The sequence below is a fragment of the Leopardus geoffroyi genome, chromosome A2, assembly GCF_018350155.1.
Source record: "Leopardus geoffroyi isolate Oge1 chromosome A2, O.geoffroyi_Oge1_pat1.0, whole genome shotgun sequence".
NCBI classification, from domain to species: Eukaryota; Metazoa; Chordata; class Mammalia; order Carnivora; family Felidae; genus Leopardus; species Leopardus geoffroyi.
Window position 1 is genome coordinate 127,662,151 of NC_059331.1, and position 22,547 is coordinate 127,684,697.

A 22,547-nucleotide genomic window follows, 5' to 3' on the forward strand; every position below is an offset into this window, starting at 1 on the left:
AAATTAAAAAAAAAAATTAAAATGCTGATCCTTTCTAAAACTTATAAAGTAAATTTCAAAATAAAATATTTGGTATAAAATATCACTTGTCTAAACAGTGATAGAAATCAAAGGATTACTATGAGGGAAAATAGCCTTATTCATCTTTTGTTTGTTGCTAGAATATAAGTTAATGAGGAACATAAAGATAATTCTACAGCTGACTTTGAGATTATCTTCAACAGATCAGTAAAGTCCCAGTGCCTGGAACAAGATGTGGGACATCACAGACGCTCAGGAGATATCTAATAATTCTGTAAGTTGCTATCATATTTGAGTACTGTTCTTGGTATGTGGCAGGTGGTATGGTATGACAGGTGATCAATAGAAGCACACTGAATTCAGATTAGTAGAGAGGGTCCCCAAAGGTTTTGTGGCAGTCACCTGGGCCACAGAAGACAGGTTGGTATTAGACCAAAATCAGTTGACAGAGAAAGTGCCAAGGAACCAAGGCACAATGGAGGTAGTCTGACTTGTTTAGGGAGCTGCAAATGGCCTATATCTAAACAAAATGCAAGCTGGTTGTGGGAGTTGGTTTAGGGGCATAAGGTCAAAAGAGCAGACAGAGGCAAGATTGTTTAAAGGCCCCAGTAGTGGGTTTTCCACAGTCCTAGGCTTGCATGGGACAGAATGACCATTCAGTGATTTTCTTGTTAGTCAGGGCCTGGAAATTGCTTTCTCATGCCCCACTTATTCTCATTCACATTCCCTCAACTGTGTGTGAAGGAGGCCCAGGAGGAATGAAGGGCATTTATCACTGAACCAGATATTTCTGCTTGGGTTTCAGATACGGGCTTTTACATAAATGGTGGTTGATGGCTTTCCATTTGTAATTATTTGAAACAGAATATATTCTCTTTCAGACACAACACTGGAAAAACACTGAAATAAATCAGAAACACAAAAGCTGTTTTAAGGCACCAGTCATTTTTGGCACAAAGCACTGACACTGTCCTTTCATTTAAAGACATGTCTTGTGGCTCCCTCTTATGTATACACAGGAGATGTCACATATACAATTCTCATTTTCTAATCTATAAAGAAGCCCTTCTAAGAGGAATAAGCCTGAAAATTCAGGGATATCACAAAGAGCCAGGAGCAGTACCAAGAGAAAAGATGTGAGCAGGAATCATGCAGGAGATGTCTATGGATGATAATCAACCTCACTTGTATGATTGAGTGGCAGGCAACTCATCCCTTAAGATAAACTCTGACAGAATAACGTGTTTGAATCAAAAAATGTGTGATGTAGACATTAATGCAAAAACATACAACACTCTATTGAGTAGGGAATTTCAGAGTTAATTGTCAGGCAGGGGGTGGTGGCTTTCAAATTTTTTGAGCTGTGACCTACAGCATGAGACATACTTCGTATTGCATCCCAGTACACATGCAGATGAATGTAAAACTGATCTAACAAAGCACTTATCTTTGCTACTTGTGAGGCACTCTAAACATTATTTTCTTCCATTTTTTAAAACACTATTCAAAATTCACTAAAGTGACTTCATTACCCCTGATGAGTCACTATTTGCAATTACTTCAAGAGAGTAATCCATTTGACTGCCTCCTTCCAGATACATATTTTTCTCTTCTTTCTTGACATAAAATACCTACAACCACATCTCATGAACTATTCCAAGTGAAAAGTCATATGACTCAAGGTCATGACTCACAAGGAACATTCAAGAACAAAAGAAATTATGTTATTTTCTTAAGCATAAATGTAGGCAACCACCTGGCACAGGAACTGGTGCATTAAGAAAAAAGATGCCAGAAAAAGAAAAAAAAAGGTCCCAGGGTCCTTTTCTTACCATCTAACCAGCTATGATGACCAATGTTCTAACAGAAAAGCAAAATGGGCCCAAAGACAGAAGATTAGATGTAGTTTGGGTTTGTCTGATTTTTTGTTTTTCTTTGCTTCCTCATCATTTGTTTCCTGAAAACCCAAACCTCTAGCTCAGTAAGTGTCAAGAGCTGTGATTCTGATTTTTCCTCAAGGCCAAGAGCATCAAAGAAACTTGGGCCCCCATCACATAAAGAGACAAAGAGCTTGAAAGTCTAGCAACCAGAGGATTCATTCACCTGCTGATTTCTGACCTCTGTCTGACTGACAGTAACACATGTGGCCCTGAGGCTGCTCCACCACCCAGCAGGCAGCCCACCCTGGTAGGCTTGATTCCCAATGCCAGTGCCATCAGGATGATGGTGACAAACATGCTGAGCTCTTCCTGTATGTCCCACACTGTGGCTGAGACCTGTCCCACTGCCTTCTGTCATCCCACATGGCATTGCTTGACCCGAATGAGGCAGTTTATTGACAACTGTCCAAATTGTAACCCCAGAGACAATGGATTAAACTTTATAACAAAACTGTCTTGGAGCGCTGGAGTGGCTCAGTCAGTTGAGCATCAAACTCCTGATTTCAGCTCAGGTCCTGATCTCATGCTTCATGAGATCAAGAGATCGCGTTGACAGTGCAGAGCTTGCTTGGGATTCTCTCTCTGCTCCTCCCCTACTCTCTCTCTCCTTCTCTCTCAAAATAAATAAATAAACATTTAAAAACTTGAATTACATCCAGTCCTATATTTTGCTGCCACCCATGTGCCCTCTACAAGCTTCTAACCCATGTTGATTGACGGAAAACCTTACACAAGAATCTGGATGGAACTGACACTAATTTTGAAGCAGATGGAGCTGGAGGGAGAAAATGTGCAAAGACAGATAAGTAATTTCCATCTAGTGTGAGATGTGCCTCAATGGGGTCAAGCTCAGCCCAGTGGAAGGGTGTTTTCAGAGAGTGGGGGCCAAAGAGTGTGTCTGAGGTGGGGACACAAAGCAATGGGGGATGGGTGTTCTAGAATGAAGAGCCAGTGTATATAAAGGTCAAGAGAAAACAGAAAGTACACCGTGTTGCAATTTCTGGAGCGTGAGTATGGTCAAAAGAAATTTGGACTTTGAAAGAAAACAGAGGCCTACAAAAGCCATCTTATTTTAATGAACGGGATTAAACCAATCTGATTTATGCCTTAGATAAAGCCCAGGTTACAGGGTGGAGCAGGGATGGATTAGAGGTGCAAGTGTGGAGGCAGCACCACGATGGTGTAGAGGAGGGTAATGGCAGTGGAAACAGAACGATCAGGACACAGAAGAAATCTTTAGTGGTCAAAAGGTACAAACTTTCTGGGGGGTGTAGTATCCAGCATGGTGACTATCATCAACGATATTGTACTGTATATTTGAAAGTTGCTAAGAGAGTAGGTCATAAAAGTTCTTATCACAACATGTAGAAATTTAGAACTATATGAGGTGCTGGATGTTAACTAAACTTATTCTGGTAATCATTTCACAATATGAACATATATCAGCTCCCTTCCCAAATCATTACATTTGCACACCTAGAACTAATACAAAGTTATATGTCAAATTACATCTCAGAAAACACACACACACACACACACACACACACACACACACACCTTTAGGTGCTTACTGGATAGGACTTGCATCACTGACCGGCTATGGATGTGAGTCTGTGACCAAGGATGATATCAAGTCTCAGGGTGAACAACTGGGTGAATGGTGACACCAGAGATCAGGAGTAGAAGCAAGTTTGGGAGGGAGGCTGGTTAGATTTTACTTTTCCTCTTACTTTTTTTTTTTTTTTTTAAGAGCAGGATCCAGGTCTTCTATTACAGTCCACTGCTAGGAAGGAAATGGGATGAATATAAGAGAAAAGAGGAATAGATCTTCTCCCTTTGTGGAAAAAAATAAAGAAACCTAGTAGGGACCATGAATATTTACAAATTTAGTCTCATACTTTTCTCTTTTATTTTTTGGTCCTAAGTAATATCTATTATTAGAAATATTAAAAGCATAGGGGAGCCTGAGTGGCTTAGTCGGTTAAGTGTCCGACTTCGGCTCAGGTTACGATCTCATGGTTCGTGGGTTCGAGCCCTGCGTCAGGCTCTGTGCTGACATCTTGGAGCCTGGAGCTTGCTTCAGATTCTGTATCTCCCTCTCTCTCTGCCCTTCCCCCAATCTCTCTCTCTCTCTCTCTCTCTCTCTCTCTCTCTCTCTCAAAAATAAATAAACATTAAAAAATAAAAAAGAAAGAAAGAAATATTAAAAGCATAAAGCAGTGTAATCTGGGCTGACCCTGTCCATGGGGCAGGGCAGGTATAGTTCTGAGGGCATGGAATTACTTCAGAAGCCCATAAAACGTTTTCCTCCTAATCACTTTTAAAATTAGAAGAGAAACATAAATAGGATAATAATGAACATATAATAGTGAATCCAGCATGGATAATATTCATCTTTATAATAATGTAGTAAAAAATATAAATTTTTATACAGTTTTACAGAGGAAGGAGTTCATGAAAGCAAAGTACCTAGGGCTCATGAAAGTCATAATGTGCCTGTGGTATAGATAAATACAGATCATATCTAGCTTTATCAATCTCTATCCTGTCTGTTATCTATTAGATATGTGTTTACCTGTCTGAATGTTTCCCTATGTATCATCACCCAAATCTCACCATCTCAGGTTTCTTCCTCAACCCCCAGTTTTTTCAGTAGTTCAAAAGAATTGTGCTAAACCTTGTCCCTAAATCCACATGCCTGCTCAGTGGGGGTGTAGATGCTTCAGCCTTTCTAGAGGTAAACTGTAAAGGAATAAAAAGCCTCAAAATATCACACCATTTGACACAGAACTTTACCTTCCAACAATTAATGCTGAGGAAATAGATGGAATTACAAAGATGTTCATCGCAGTGCTATTTTCACTAAAAATGGAAACATCCCAAACTATCTTGTAATAAGAGCCTGGTCAAAATAATGATGGTTGATCCATACAATGAAATATTAAAGAGGCATTAAAAAATGATATAAGTATATACTTATTGTTGTAGGAATATAGTCCCAATATATTAAATGGAAAGAATAGAATATTAAAAACAATATAATTTAATCTCATTTTATGGAAAAAATACCAGTCTATCTTGGTGGTAAGATAATGGATGATTATTAGTTTTGCTTCTCCACGCTTAAAAATGTTCCAACAAGGCACATATACTACACTGGATTACAAAAACACAAAAGCCATATACTGTTTGATTCAGGATCTGTTGGTAGGCATTTCAGTAAGGAAATTATGATTAAAGATGTAGGCAAAGATGTAGCAGAGATATAGGTCTTCTTCATCATCACTTTCTCCCTCTCTATTGAATCATTCCTATGAGCACATGCTATAGCTTCCACCACCATTTAAAAAAAAAATCTCACTTGCCTGTAACTTCCCTGTAGCTTCCACCTCAGGTTTTTACTCCACTCTAAAGTAAAACCCCTTTAAATAGCCATCTACACCAGTACCTCTCAAACTATGAAGTGAAGGACCAGTTTGTTTTCACTTCTAATCTGTTGATTGAAAACAGACACTCTTGAAAAATAAAATAAAACTGAATCCCTAGAAAAACATTCATGGGCTTAAATGCCGTGGCCATGTCGAACTGCTACAAAGGTTTTGGAAAGCTGACCGCACTACCTCCCTTGTAGCACACTGCAGACCATGCCGGGTAGCACTCCTCTGTGTTCACGGCCCTAATCCCTGCACCGTCACTTGGTGTTAACCCATCTAGCCAGGCTCTTTTCCCACCACCCCAGTGAAACTGCTCTTGCTCAGATCGCCTCTCACCTCCATGTTGCTAAAATCAATGATCGACCCTCAGTCCTCATTCAATCCCACAATCTGCAGCATTTCATCTGTCAATCTGTCTACCTGTAGTTGAAATTTCTCTTGATTTTCTTCTTACATCATTACCATTCCTCTTCTCCCTAACAAGTAACTTTTGGGGTGTTTCAGGGCTGAATCCTGGAGTCGTGAATGCTCTCCAATCTCAGCTGTAAATATTGACTCTCCGTTGATGATGTCCAATGTTAAATCTCGGGCTCAGAACCCTCCCCTGAACTCTACACATATATATCCAACTACAAAATCAACATCTCCGCTTGGATGTCTAAAAGGCATCTCAAAATAAACATAACCAAAACAAAACCATTGTTCTTCTATGCTCTCCATCAATCTCACTGACAAGTCCATGCTTTTAGCTGTCCATCCTTGACTCTTCTTTTTTTTTTTTTCTTTCCCACCCACATCCAATCTGTTAAGAAAATCCTGTTGGCTCTCTCTACCTTTAAAATATATCTGGAATCCAACCACTTTTCAGTCTACTGTTAACACCCTGGTTCCAGCCACTATTACCTCTCAACTTGCTGTAGCGGAGTGTGTTAACTTGTTCTCCGTTATAGTCTAATGTCCATAGATCATCCAAATAATTATTTCAAATTGTAAGTTATATAATGTCACCTGTATGCTCAGTTCATCACATGGCGTCTCTTTTCACTAACAGTAAAAGCTAACTTTGTTACAATGGCAGAATGTTTCCACTCTCCACCCCTACTTTTATCTCCTGCTACCCCCCACCTAGTTCTCTCTGCTCTTGTCACATTGGCCTCCTTCCTCTTCGTTTCCCACGCTGGATACTCTTGCCTCAGGACCTTTCTACTGCTGTTCCCTCTTTTGGGAAAACTCTTGTCCAGATACTGTCTCGGCCCAGTCCCTCACTACATTCATATGTTTGTGATCAACAGAGTCTTTTCAGTCAGGCAATGCCATGCATCCTCCCTGTTGTGATTTTTCTTCATTGCATTTTTCCACCATGTAGCAGAGATGTACTTATTTCTTTATTGTCTGTTTCTCTCCAAGTAAAATAAATATATGAGACTTAGGGAAAGAGATGGTGTTCTGTTTTATTTCACTGCTACAGCCCTACTACGGAGATGTTAATTAAGTGTATTTACTGAGCAAATGTTCATCCAGGTGCCCTTTATAGAAACAAAAATTTGTAAGCAATGTAAATATCTGTTAATAAGAGACCCATACTTTCATAAAACGGGATGCTATTTATATCCATATCCACAATATAGCCACATGCATATGAAATGAAATACTATTCAACTACTGAAAGTTTGGATAAACTACAAGTGAATAAATTTACTGAAAAGAAAGAGGTCTGCAGCACATTAAGTGAAAAGAATCAGGTTACAAAATGGTATGGATGATATTAGCTTATTTTTAGAATACAATCGAATAGGAACATTTGTTAATGCATAGGCCTTAAGGTAAACTCTTAATCCAAAACAAACATTTTTAAATGATTAGAATAGTCAACCCACGAGGCCTTAAATTTGAGGTTTTCCTCTGACAACATTAATGACACAGAGAAGCAGCAGGATTAGCTCTGACCTGGGCAGGTTGGGATGGGAAATGAAGTGTGGACTCTGGTTGGATTCTTCTGGGCTCCAGTACAAAGCGATTCCTCAAGTCATTACATAGCCAATAAAAGCCAAAGAAGCATTAGGGCTGTGTTTCTCGGGGTATAGATATGACTTGCAGAAATGTTAAGCAGCATTTGGATTTAGGCTTGGTTCTTCTTCCAACTTTCAGGATTATTTAAGCTCTCCTGTTCCCAAGTGATGGGACAATGCTGCTGCTTCAGCCAACAGCCCCACCACAGCATGGAGAGGCAAGAGCCACCGAACCCAGCTGAGAAAATCAAGGTGGGAAACGACAGTGTGAAATCTGCTAGGCAGGGAAGAATGAAGTCAGAGGAATGGTTTTTTTTTTTTTTTTCCTTTTTGCCATTTCCTTTATCTGTTCTGGCAAAATTAAGGTTTAATTCTTCTCAAAGAACTCTTTGCTGGCAATAAAGTTGATATTTCAAAGGAGGAAAGAATTCGGAGTGGGAAAAGCACATTAAACTAAACTTTACACTTACAAAGTGAGAGCAGTCATATTTGTACGGCAGACAACAAAGCCTCTGTCCATGCTGCAAGGTTGCCTTGTCACTAGGAACCCCTCACAACAAGGTCTTCGGGCATTTATTTCTCTTGCACAGAATCCAATACCACCACGTCACTCCAGAACTGATGATGGCAAAGTTTCAGGCAACTTATTTAGTGGTTACGGTCACTATACTGGGTCCATAAAAAGGTCTTTGCTTAACACAGCAGCTCTGGAGCTGGTGGCCACCTGGGCAAGAACTGTTTTATGCCAGAGGAAACTAAGGACCACACAGGAGAAGAGGCTTGTCTAGAGCTTAGAGCTGGTCACTAAGGGAGCCAGAATTAGAATCTGCACCTTCTAGGATACAGGAGTACTGATGCATAGGGGCACTTGCACCCCAATGTTTATAGCATCACTCTCAACAATAACCAAATTATGGAAAGAGCCTAAATGTCCATCAACTGATGAATGGATAAAGAAATTGTGGTTTATATACACAATGGAGTACTACGTGGCAATGAGAAAGAATGAAATATGGCCCTTTGTAGCAACGTGGATGGAACTGGAGAGTGTGATGCTAAGTGAAATAAGCCATACAGAGAAGGACAGATACCATATGGTTTCACTCTTATGTGGATCCTGAGAAACTTAACAGAAACCCATGGGGGAGGGGAAGGAAAAAAAAAAGAGGTTAAAGTGGAAGAGAGCCAAAGCATAAGAGACTCTTAAAAACTGAGAACAAACTAAGGGCTGATGGGGGGTGGGAGGGAGGGGAGGGTGGGTGATGGGTATTGAGGAGGGCACCTTTTGGGATGAGCACTGGGTGTTGTATGGAAACCAATTTGACAATAAACTTCATATATTGAAAAAAAAAAAAAAGAATCTGCACCTTCTAAGGCCCAGTTTAGAGCTCTTACCACCCCATAAAATATCCATTTAACCACGATCCAAATTACCATAAAGGAGTTCAACAGAGATCCCCAAACTTAGGAGAGACCAGCCAGCTGCCTAGGAATGAACTGGAGAGTTGATTAAATATACTGATTTCTGGATTCCATGGCAGGAAATTATATTCCCCAGAAGCTCCCTCAAATGAGTCCGATGCACAGCCAAGTTCAGAAATCACTGGCCCAGATTATACAAGACACAACAGCAAAGAAACCAGCAGAATTCTATTAAAAAAAAAATGCAAGTCATTCTCCTTACTCTATGAAAAAACAACATGAAATATGCAATTATAAAGCTCAAAATAGCTTCTTCAGAAAAAAAAAAAAATGATTCATACTTCTAAAGATGCTCAGGCCACAGCTGCAATCTGTTCTCGTGGCCAAACCCTTGGAAAGCCGAATTAAGGGAAGCCACATTGGGCTTGATTGCTGGGATCCAAAGCTGTGTCCTGCTCCCTAGAGGCAGGGGAATGACCACACTCCAGGGAAGCACACAGGCAGCTGGCATTAGTCTCCAAGGAGCTGACAGCTTACTTCCTAGCCCCCAGCAGCCATCCCAGGAAACCTGGCTCCCTTCAGGTTCTAGCTGCTAGGTGCACCTGCTTGGGCAACAGGCATCTTTGGAGGAGCAGTCCACTGGCTTCTCTGCATCCTCATTCTGGACTGGTTAAAATTTGCCCCATTTGCCACATCCAGGGGGTGGGTAGGAAAGAAGCAGCAATGGAGAGCTGTCTGGAGGCAGTTGGGAATACAATAAATTAGGAAGTCACACAGCTGTGTGTTCTGAAACACAAGATTGAAAATAGAAAATTTTTTCCTCTTTGGGGAACATACTGTAGTGTTGATATTTTCTAATTCAAATTTGGACTCAGTAGGCCTTCTCACTAAATTATCCTGAGGAGGAAGAGAAGGGGGAGGAATGAGGAGGCACCCCTTTGTAGAACTCATTCTTACTTTATTAGAAAATTTTAAAAGGATGGTGTTTGAGAAGTTTCAGGGTAAAACAGAAAGTTCATAAAAAATTTAGTGATGTCTGAAAAATATTTTTGGAACTAACCCTCAAGCAAATAGAAAGCAACTCCATTCATGAAATAAATACTTATTAACTGCAGACTGTATGTAAATCCCTGGACTACAGGGTGAGATGGGAGATGAATTCACTCTGAGTCTAGTGCTCAAGGAGCTAACAGTCTGTGAGGAAGACAAGACATTTTAAAAACATGAAAGCAGTGGTTTGCAGCATTGTGCAATAGTTCCAAGTAAAGGGAACAACATTATCCCACAAAAGGGAGCTGTACCTAATGCCTGTGTGGCCTCAATCTACTTAACCTCTGCCAGAGTCCCAGGCACTTCGTTTGTAAATGGAGATATTGAAAGGGTTGACAGAGTATTGCCTTCAGTATTGCCTGCCATGTAGAAAGCATCTAATAAATAAATGGCAGTGGACATTTTCATTTTAAAAAAATAAATTCTTTCTACTGATCTTTAAATCAGCAAGTGGTTTTGTTTTGTTTTGTTTTGTTTTGTTTTGTGAGAGGGAGACAATCTTAATTATGGAGGCTCCATACTATGGGGCTCAACCCCACGATCCTGAGATCCCAAGACCCTGAGATCACAACCTGGGCCAAAATCAAGAGTCAAACACTCAGCCGACTGAGCCACCCAGGTGTCCCTAAATCAGCAAGTGGTTTTTGACTGAAGTTCAAGTGCTCAGGGCTGAGAGACTCCATTGGCATCTACCCTGTTATGTATTCCAACAGCCAGGAAAATCTCTCCATCCAAAGGCCTGAGGTTAAGGATGAGAGGCTGTAAAAGGCATCTCGACCTTTCTGTCCTCTGCTACTCTCTCAACCTCTGGGGACTCCCTCAGGGGAAAACACCTCTGCAGGAAGTGAGTTAAAGACCAAAGCTGTGAGCATTGCTTCTCGGTTTTGTGTGTATTTGTGTTTGATTTACTATTGTTATGTTTTGATTTTAAAAGCCTTACAGAATAGAAATTCACCATCATGTCAGTGCAGTCCCGCATCCTGATTGCTGTTATTTTAATTCCTTTCTCTTTGGGGTCGACTTTACTCTACTTTACCATCTGTTGGCATCTTTCTGCATTCTGCTTACACTTTCTCATTTCATGCTCATTACTTACTATTCTACTTTTATAGCATGCTAGGACCTTTACGCTCATGGCCTGGTACATCTCAATCTTATGATAAGTGCTGAGGAGGCTGATTAGATTATTGCTTCGGATAAAGAAGAGCTTGTGGGTCCAAGTCCAGGGTGTGGAACTAGCGAGAGACGGTGTTACGCCTTACGTTTTTGAAGTGAGATTAGTAACTTTAATAGACTGATTTCACAGATGAGGAGTCAAGGTGCTGTTCATACTAATGGCATCTTTCATCTATTGGGATCCTGTTACTCTAATGTGTTTCTTTTTTTTAACTGACGAGTTGGGAGATCATAACCTGAGCTGAAGTCAGATGTTCAACCGACTGAGCCACTCAGGTGCCCCAAAAGGAAATGTATTTTTATGTCCATTCACTTACTGCTGACCACATCAGTCCTTCCTTACCAATTTCCCTCCTTATTCTTCCAAATGAACCCTACAGTCATTCTGTAGAGTTCTCATCCCAGTTTCTGTTAGTACGTTGGAAGGATATGTGAGCCTACACTGATTTGGAGGAGCTCACATCTTTATTGCAATATTAATGTTTTCCTACCAGGGATAAAACCTTTGCTTATTTATTAATTTACAACTTATATATCTTAGTGAAGTCTTATAGTTTTCTTCACACAAGTCCAAGATGTTTTCTGTTAGTGTTATTCTGAGGTAGTTTACATTTGTATTACCATAGTTAAAAAGAACCCTTTTTATCCATTTTATGATTAACTAATTACTGCTGACATATGGAACTGCTACCAATTTTTGTTACCCACCATGTAGCTACATGAATTCTAACAGCTTGTTCTTTGCTTCTTCAGGGATTTCTGGATAGTTTTATTGTCTATAATTTAAAATACTTTCAATGAAAGTATCATTGAACTATACCTATCAATGAACTATACCTCTATTCGTGTCTTCCAGATCAAGGAGAGATACTACTGGTGAATGTTAGCACTCCATAGCACCCTACTTTTAGTTCCAGTTTTTAATGGGAAAGCTGTTTTGTTATCACCGTTTTAAATATATGTTGGCTTGCTGCTTTTCGGTAGCTTAGAAAAAAAATAATGCTAAGAAGTTGTCTATTCCATCACCATTAACAAATGATATTAAATGTTATCAAATACTATTTTGGCCTTAACTGAAATTAGCATTTGGGTTTACACACTGAGCTTCTTCATGTGAGATGTGTACTCATGTGTTTTCTTTATTTTATTATTTTTAATGTTTATTCATTCTTGAGAGAGAGAGACAGAGACAGCATGAGTGGGGGAGGAGTAGACAGAGGGGGAGACACAGAACTGGAAGTAGGCTCTGAGCCCCGAGCTGTCAGCACAGAATCCAACATGGGGCTCGAACTCACAAACTGTGAGATCATGACCTGAGCAGAAGTTGGATGCTTAACCGACAGCCACCCTGGCGTCCCACATCTGTTTTCTATTACTGAGCTCCTCCTGCTTCCCTGAGACAAATCTTTGAGCCAAATTCAAAGTCTACCACTAGTAAATACTAAGGCCTTTATAACATGCTCTTTGCAAACATTCATAATCCATTTTAATTATAATTTTTACTTGCCTTTGCTTTTACCACTTATTTATTTTGAAATTATCTTTATACTTTACTATAAACTACCTCAATTTTTAGTAAATAAAGGAAAAAAACTATTAGTAAACAGAAGAAAGTATAACAGAGAGGCACCAGTAAAGTGCTATGGGAGTTTCCAGGAGAATGTGGTGCCCTCCCCAGCAGAGAGTCAGGAGGAATCAGAATGGTCACTCAACCCCGATGTTGTACATGAACCTGGTAGACAAGTATTTCTAAGGTGGGAGGGAAGACAGTGGGCATCTGTGTTCTTTCAACACGTCTGTGTCTGTCTCTCTTCATCATGAGGTTGGGCAAACCTACCAGGCTCACCCCTCAATCTATAACCTAAGAGACAACAGAAATGGATGCTGATTGTTTCCAGCTACATATCTTCTCAGAAATAAACCAAAAAGGAGCAAGCCCTAAAAATGCCTATGATGAATATAAGTTATTTTCATCCATTTATACTTGGGATGTGCTTGAGATAGTCTTTTAAACTACCGAGTTTAGGGGCGCCTGGGTGGCGCAGTCGGTTAAGCGTCCGACTTCAGCCAGGTCATGATCTCGCGGTCCGTGAGTTCAAGCCCCACGTCGGGCTCTGGGCTGATGGCTCAGAGCCTGGAGCCTGTTTCCGATTCTGTGTCTCCCTCTCTCTCTGCCCCTCCCCCGTTCATGCTCTGTCTCTCTCTGTCCCAAAAATAAATAAACGTTGAAAAAAAAAATTTTTTTTTAAACTACCGAGTTTAATTTCTCGCAGCAATCTCTTCCGAAGGAGGTAAGAATTACCTTGAGATTTTAGAAGTACCCACAAGTACTGCCTCCTGAAACACCAGCAAGTAACCACAGAACTTCAGGTTCTAAGGCAGCCACTAAATGCACAGAGTTGACTTTGCTACAGGAGGAGATACACCTCGGTATCTCTAAATCTGCATATTTCTGTTGTTGTCTCCTTCACAAATAGGGTATTTCACATTTAGCAAAAAATGTGAAACTTTTGGCACTTTACATTTAGCAAAACACTTTAACCTATATTTCTTCATCTAGTTCTGAGATGAGAATGATGATGATGGCAGTGGTGGTGGTGATGATGATGATGATGAAAGTTTTCCCAGGTTACAAATGGGAGACAAAGGAGCAAGATGACTGACCATCTTGACAAAATCCCTTACTTGTATCAGCTGTGCCAATTGCCATGTGCTTCTGATTCTGAATACAAGAATCTTACATTAAATCCTCCTGCCTTGTAATAATGCTATTACAAATCCTGAGATCAGTTCTATAATTATTGTAAACAACTACTTTCGACTGACTCTTATACGTTCTCCTTTGACATTTTTAATTTGGGCCAAAAGTAGATAAAACTTTCTAAATAATGGGCTCAGGCCTTGAACATTTATTGTATTTATTTTTGTTTGTTTTTACGTTAAGCTGCAGGTGGAAGTATCATATGAAAGCAGAAATAGAAAAATGAAGATTCAAGACAGAGTCAAGGTCTGAGAAGCTTCAACTTTCCAGGGAGCTTAGGAATAAGCTAGTATTAAGAGGGCTAAAGAAAGGCCCTTAAGAGGCTTGTTAAAAAAACTACTTTTCTTGAGTTTTCTTTAGCCAGAATGTTCTAAGAATCAAAGTGATGGATGGTACTTCTCAAAGTACGAAAACACCAATGTCCCAGAGTTAAGTGTCTATTCTAATTGCTGCTGTACTCCAAAGAGTCCTTCAGATTGCTCATCTGTGTTATTTTTACTTGCTAAAGCAGAGGTGTCTGGGTGATGAATTATACAAGGTGCTTCACTCAGCACCACTGGTGTGTTGTAATAAATATCGTCACTGAAAGACAAAGTAAGGAGATGCTGAATATTTCCATGCATGTGATGTACATTTCGTTCTTGTTTTTTCAAAGCCGAGAAGCAGTTATTTTTTTTGTTTGTTTGTTTGTTTTTTTGTTTTTTTTTTAATTTTTTTTTCAACGTTTATTTATTTTTGGGACAGAGAGAGACAGAGCATGAACGGGGGAGGGGCAGAGAGAGAGGCAGACACAGAATCGGAAACAGGCTCCAGGCTCTGAGCCATCAGCCCAGAGCCCGACGTGGGGCTCGAACTCACGGACCGCGAGATCGTGACCTGGCTGAAGTCGGACGCTTAACCGACTGCGCCACCCAGGCACCCCGCAGAGAAGCAGTTATTAAGTTTTAATCTAATTATATATGGTCACATAGGTGAAGATGGAAAAACTATTTCAGGGAAATATGAGGACCTGAATCACAAATGTATGTGTCCATTCTGCCCTTCAAAATACGCCTGAGAATAACCCACATACAAAAGCATAATTGAGGAGGTGAAAAATATACATTTGCTGAAAGGAAAGTAAGGTAGTGGAGCCCTAGCATCTTAGTGATGAAAAATGAAATACATTATAATCAAACCTCAATTACCATTTTCCCACAACCTTTGATATTGCTACATTAAAAAAAATACTAATGCATTCCCCAATTCCCAGTGAAGGCAAAATGACAGAGGGCTGTAATCTGACTTCAATTTGTTATAGTTTTTTGCAGCAGTAAGGAAAATGCAGAGGAGAGTTTTGAAAGTAAAGAGACAGAATTAAGGGTTTCAAGTAGCTATTTTCCCTATTTTCTTTAGCTATCTATCATCCTGTGGTCATATACTCAAGGAAGGCTGGCTTCATACCCTGTCTCAGGAGCAGCTAATGATTGTTCCTGTTCCCCTTATCAATGACTCGGGTAGGCACAGGCCACAGTGTCAGCCGATGAGATGTGAGAGTTTGCTGAAGAACTTTTGGAAACATTTCCACAAGTCTAAAAGAGACTCACTAGAAGAGACAGCTTCTTTTCCCCTGGACCATGTGATGGCAGCTGCCATTTTGCTACGTGCCTAAAGACAAATTTTGTACATCAAGGATGACAGAACCAAAAGGTAGAAAGAACCTGGGTCCTTGATGAGATTACTGAACAGTTAACCATCTCTAGGACTTACTCAACTCTGCAATTATGATATTCAATACAGGTTCTTCTTACACAGGCCATTTTGAGTTGGGATTTCTAATACTTGAAGCTGAAAAGCCTCCTCACTGCTATACTAGCTGGGCTGAAGTAACCTTGTCCCTGATACTGGCCCTGTACTCACAAGTTCTTGTCACAGCCAGAAGACAAAATCTAATCCTAGAATCTGATGCCTAGGACTAGGGCATTTTTTTCTTTTTTTTTGTTTTTTAAAATTTTTTTTTAACGTTTATTTTTTTTTTTGGGACAGAGAGAGACAGAGCATGAACGGGGGAGGGGCAGAGAGAGAGGGAGACACAGAATCGGAAACAGGCTCCAGGCTCTGAGCCATCAGCCCAGAGCCTGACGCGGGGCTCGAACTCACGGACCGCGAGATCGTGACCTGGCTGAAGTCGGACGCTTAACCGACTGCGCCACCCAGGCGCCCCAAGGGCATTTTTTTCTGATTAAAAATCCTTCTATCGGTTCTCACTGCCTACATGGTAAAGTCCAAGCTCTTCTGCATGGCAAATCTTTATGATCTAACTCTTGCTTTTTCCGTCAGCATCTCCTCCGTTTGTTTACTCCCTCAAGCCCCCCCCCGCCTTAGCCATATAGAACTAGAATTCTCCGACCCTCCAAGTCTTTTCACCTACATCTCACTGCCTGGAATTTTTAACAGCTGCTGCCCACCATACACACACCTGTGCTTACCTGGATATTTTCATCTCTGTGATTCCACATATTCAAGTATCTCCTTTTCTGTGTCAAACCTCCCAAGATTCTCCCTTCCTTAGCCTGTCTAGCTTCCTATGGACAGAAAGAACCAACCACTGCCTCCTAGTGATATTAGTGTAACTTAAATGTAATGTTCTAAATGACAATGTGTTTTCTAATTATTTGTTTATATGAAGGACTCCCCAGTCAGAATGTAGGCTGCTTGAGAATGGAGTGTGTGCTCTACGTCCATGTCATCAGGGATTAGATCCTGTATAGAGAAGAAGCCCTGTGTATCATGAATGAATGAATGAATGAATGAATGAATGAATGAGAGACAGAAAGAAATATCCTAGCCCTACTTGATATTGGAATATAACTGGATCAGGGGCTACATATCCCAAAGATAAGTAATTAACCTATTGTGTAAAACTCAAGGTTTCCTTGTATCTCTCAACAACTTACTGTTTTGGGGGATAGTGCTATAATAACACAACAGCTACCATTTTTTTAGCCCCAGTTAAGAGCTAGGTATCTGCCTAGGACTTCACATCTATAGCAAATATCTTTGTATTTGTCTGTGAGATGACTCCCTTCTTCTGTTAGTGCACCACCTCCCACTTCCCCACACCCTTACCCACTGCACACACACAAATACACCTCTTCTTCTCAAGACTTGCTCTTCACTCTACCCCAGTCCTGTTCTTCTAACTGGAACTGCCAATTATACAACCCAGCCCAATGGGGATCTGTGGCCACCTCCGGGTCCATTGGTATTCTTCTTTGTGATTTTTAAGATTGAAACTAAGGGAAAAAACAAGTGTGTTGCTCTCAAAAGTGACTCATGAACCAAGCAGGTTATAAAGAATAATTTTAGACAGAATGTGAAGAGTGAAGAAACAAGAGTCATTGCTCCAGATTCTGGTTCCAGCTATTACTTAAGTCAGAGCATTCTCCTTCTGTCACTTAACCTGCAGTCTGCTTATGGAAAGTTGAGATTCTATCACTTGCAAAAAAATCATCTATCTTGCAACTAAAGCAGCGCCCATTATTTTATTTAATCCTCCCAACAACTAACTGTGTGCAGCAGGTATTGCTTTATTTTAGAGATAAGGAATCTGAAGCTCAGAACAGAGGAAGAAACATGCCCAAGGCGTGCAATTAGTAGCAGAGCTGTGATTCAAAGATGGGTCATCCAGATGCCAAAATGCAACCATTCTACTTTTCTGCTTCTTTCTGTACTATTCTTTGGGCTTCCTGAGCACTGATTTGAGCCCAGTGACCCCAGACAATATGCAGTAAGTCTATGTCTTCTCTTCATTAATAAACATAGATGCTACTGATCTTGATTAACTACTGGGGGTGTTATGGGGCTTCAACTAAATAACCCTGATAAAGTGCTTTAAGCATATAAATGATCAGATGTTGGTTTTTATACCACACTATTAAACATTCACCTCTTGCAATGTTAATAATTGGGAAGCAGAAAAATAGTGCTTTTTAAAAAGCAATCTTAAAAAAACTGCATAAATACTTGGTATCACTAATTTAATTGAGTATTAGTATGTTTGCTTTGGACATCAAAATATAACCAGTATTTCAGAAGTGGATTTCATCAAAGACTGTAAGTTAAATCAAAAAACAAAGCGTTTGTAGAAAATTGAATCTTTCTACTCTTGTATATGTCTTTTTTCTCAATCAGTTAGATCTTTAAGTGGAACTTCTTTGATCTCTGCACTTGCTTATAGATCTAGTACAACCATGATCTTCCAGATCAATTATTAACACAAATATGAGAAGAACCATGAACTTAGAAACAGAGAAAAGCAGACACATTGAAACCAAAGGAAGATGGATTTGTATGTGAAACTAATTTTCCCCAGAAGAAAAACAGATATTTCCCTCAACATCAGGGTGCACTCAGATTTGTTTTCCATATTAGCAACTTATTTACTATGGCAATGGGCAAAAGGCAATCCATTAAAAAGCAATTTTCCTCTTACCAAAGGGTGTTTCATCATTTGATGTCTAGCACTCAATCAGAATGTAGGAATCCTTTAATATTTTATGAGCAGAAAACATCTCATTTGGGCATGTAGACTTCAGAAATGTGGAGTCCTCCATAAGCCTTGCAAAATGTCCAGAAAGACCTTTGCAGGGCAAGCAATAGGCCAACCTAAAACCTCAAACTATCAGAACATTGGCAAAATTCTACTTTAGAATAGACAATGGGCATTTAAAATAAATACGCAATCATTTATAACTAAGAATAGAAGATATCAGTCCCAAAAATTTCTCAAGCGCAAGCTTCTGGAGGACAGGGATCATAAGTGGTTCACCTTTGTACCTGCAGTGTTCAATCACAGTCCTTGGCACACTGTAAGTAACCAATAGATTTTGATTAAACAGACGAATAAATGCATCTGTCATCTTGGATGAAGAGAGCTTGCCATTGGTATACCAGGCCCTAGGTAACCTAGTCCAATTTCGCTGCAGAGATGGGCCAGACCAGGTACTAAATGAGTCATTGCAGAAGGCTGGAACCTTCTCTGCAGCAGAAGGTGAGATACGGAATAATGTACAGTGCAAGAGCAGCACCTGGAACACCCCCAGGGATCCTCAAGGTATTTACCTTCATCCCCACTCTTTATCTCAGTCCCTAGGAATGGAGTTCTGTCCTAGTTCCTGGCTTGATGTCAGGTCCTCAAAAGTCTTGCAGAGCTGCTCTGCACCAGCCAGAGGTCAGTCCCTAGTCTGTGTCTCTACCCCTGGCTCCACCCCCACCACAAAGCACAGAGCTGACACTCACCTGAGCAGAACTGTCTGCTCAGACTCCTGCCACCATGGTCCCCGGCTGCTGCCCACCAAATAGAGCCACACTGACATGGATGAAAGTCCAAATCAGATCCATATTTGCCCACACACAGTCTAGAACTTGGCCATCTTTTCCAAGTTGGTCTCCCTAGGCTGAATACGCTCTATTCCCCGTGTACCTCTCTGTGCCCAGAGCAAAATGAACACAACTACTCAAATCATCACCCCAAATACTACCAATCTACTTCTGGGGAAAATGTGGAGGTGTAAGAGCATGGTGAAGTTTGTGAGGACATTACCCAAGGCCATGAGGATCCTAAGTGGCAGAGACAGAACCCAGCTCCCCTTCACTCCCAGAATCCTCCCTCCCTCTGCTCCTCTGTATCTCTGTTCTGTGTCAACCTTTAGCACGATAGATATGGGTCAGTTGTCAAAGAAGAAGAGCAGAGGCTGGATATAGTAGTGAAGCACAGAAGAATACACTCTATACACTTTCTACTGCCATGAAGGTGAGAACTGGCCAAAGCAGGCCATAGGGAAAGGGGCAATGTGGGGTGATAACCTAGACAAAGCAAGCACCATCGAGACAGAGCATGACTGTTGTCCAGTTTCTGAAAATCTTAGTGGGTCTTGCAATGCTTCTTAGCAAGTGACTTCCTGCAGCGCCCCCCATAAAATTGAGATAAACATGAAACAGTCACTGCTGTCAGGATGAGGAATTCAGTAGGATCTGCTTGACTCAGGACTTTAATCCTTCAAATGAATAAACAGTAAGCTAGGCAGCCGACATAAATCTCAACAAGTTAGTCTGATGGAGAGTAGGAAGGATAACTCGGGTCAAGGATCCAGGTAAATAGGGGCGCCTGGGTGGCTCAGTTGGTTAAGCATCCGACTCTTGGTTTCGGCTCAGGTCGTGATCTCGCGGTTCTTGACTGCTAGTCCTACATCAGGCTCTGTGCTGACAGCACGAACCTGCTTGGGATTGTCTCTCCCTCTCTCTCTGCCCCTCCCCCCTCTGAAAATAAATAAATAAACTTTAAAACAAAAAAAGGATCCAGGTAAACTGAAATGTTAACCTTGGTGAACAGTGAACCTGAGCAGAGTGACACAGAAATCTCTCGGTCAGGCTACTACTCTTCTAATGCACAGATGACCTAGTTTGGGCTCATAAGTAAAGAACTTTCATGGCAGTTTCATGTCAATTTCAGCCTCTTTCCCCCATCCACCCACACTGGAGGATGATAATATTTGCTGTGCTTGGTCGAACAGACTTAAATTCCTCGTTTTTCCTCCCTAAGCTCTCAATTTTCTAGTTTACCTGAATAGTACCTATAGTCGGTTTTTACAATGTAAATAAAGCATAACCTCCTTTCCAATTTAATCATTGGATTCCTTTCCATTAATCATCTCAGACCATTATTTTAAACTCTCAAGCAGGTAACTGAATATTTATGCTTTCACAACAAATACCAAACATCCAACATTCCTCTGGTATAAACAGTCTTCTCTGGCGCCCATGTTATTAAGCCTACAAGGGAAGATTTATATGTGTGTCAGCTCTAGAGATATTGGAGGGAATGGAACTCAGCCACTTTAAGGAGGCTAAATGTTGACAATGACTGCAAGCCAGGTTAAATCAGACTCATCTTAACAGGTTAAACCCAAATTACACCAGTGAGCAAAAGGCAGGAAAATTATCATACCTGCTTTTCCTGGGTGTCCTCTCCTAAATTTTGTAATATAAATAAGAAAAAAAGCAATGAGCATATCTCTGACCACATTTGTCATGATCAGCTACCCATTTTCTTCTATAATTCCTTCTCTCTTAGAGAAAGTATTCTAAACAAGTGAGATATTGGGAGAAGAGGATTTTATTAAAGTGTTCAATTTTTCTTTACAGAGAAAAATTGTTTCAAAAGAAAGAAAAGAAAATAATCTACTGGTAGGTTAAAAACCAGAATTTTAAAAAAGAAATCCATACATCTTTTTCCTTAACAGATTACTAAATGCAGGACTATTTTAATATATACTCATTCAATAACATTTGAAATTCAGTCATCATACCTGCAAATTTTTCCACTTGTAGATAACAATAATGTGTATTTCCAAGACAGACGTGCAGAAATACATGCACTGGAAGCCTGAGCCAAAGAATGCTGGGTCCACAGGGATACCCATGCACCGCTGGCAGCACCTTGGGAATTCTTTGCGTAGGTCCACGCACAACCCTGGAAGTGGGGTCCCTGCCAAAAGCATCATGCCCATGTGGGAAACAAGTGTTACTTACGCAGCTCGCCCACTTTCAAGATCTCACACAGCATCTTGGTCAGCTCTATGCTGCTGCGGCCAAAGGGACATTCATGCTTATCCTCCCGGCTACTGTTCTCAAGCACAATCTGCAAGTGGAAAGGGAACAGGTAAGTAAGGGAAGCCAGTTTGTAGAAAATGTTGAAATGTTGGTTCTAAGATGGGGCGCCTGGGTGGCTCAGTTGAGTAAGCATCCAACTTCAGTTCAGGTTCGCGAGTTTGAGCCCCGCATTGGGCTCTGTGCTGAGGCTCAGAGCCTGGAGCCTGCTTCAGATTCTGTGTCTCCCTCTGTCTCTGCCCCTCCCCTGTTTGCACTCTTGGTCTATCCCTCTCTCAAAAATAAAAAAATAAACATTAAAAAAAAAAACCTGAAAAATAATGTTGGTTCTGTGGTAACAGAAACAGATCCACCCCAGAATGCCAAACAAAGGGTTGGGGGCAAAACACAATTGTACTCTAAGCATATACTCAGTATATAGTGCCTAAAACTCACATGGTTTCCAAATCTCCTAAAACTTTCCACCCTGTCAGAGCAGATTTTGCTTGCTGGTTTCCACTTACACAGAAGTGCCTATGGATGGAGAGGTTTTCAAAACAGGACAAGAAAGACCTTTTACTGAAGTGATAAGACCATGCTCTCTCCCCTCAGTCTTCTCTTTCCTGGTGAATAGCAGCTCTTCTGGGCCTTCAACTCCTACACTTTATTATTTTTTTTAAATTTTTTAAGTTTATTTATTTATTTTGAGAGAGAGAGAGAGAGAGAGAGAAACCAGTGGGAGGGGGGCAGAGAGAGGGGAACAAAGGATCCAAAGTGGGCTCTGTGTTGATAGCAGAGAGTCTGACACAGGACTCGAACCCATGAAACAGGAGGTCATGACCTGAGCCAAAGTCTAACACTTAACCAACCGAGCCACCCAGGCACCCTTTAATTCCCCCTATCTGCCTACAGAGGTTCTCATGTTCTTACAGGATCTCACCCCCCACATTAGTTGACTGAAGCATGCCTAAGGGACATGTGACACAAAAGGAACCAACCAGAGCTTGTCCCTGAGACTTATCATACAAAAGGGGAAAAAAACTGGCCCAACTGTGCTGACAGTCCACAAGGTATGTGAGCACAGGAGCTACCTGAATGCGAACCT

General features: G+C 40.7%; 1 protein-coding gene across 12 annotated transcripts in view; it reads right to left on the reverse strand.

The window, feature by feature from the left end:
- The window catches only part of ELMO1 (engulfment and cell motility 1), a 734,972-nt gene that overhangs the window by 221,439 nt on the left and 490,986 nt on the right, over positions 1-22,547 (reverse strand). For all 12 annotated transcript variants that reach the window (XR_006716458.1, XM_045495324.1, XM_045495323.1 and 9 more), the window contains one exon: positions 21,386-21,494. Coding sequence is in view for 11 of the 12 variants with exons in the window: in XM_045495324.1 (XP_045351280.1) it covers positions 21,386-21,494 (109 nt within the window). In the remaining variant the exon portion in view is untranslated. The remainder of the gene's footprint in view (positions 1-21,385; positions 21,495-22,547) is intronic.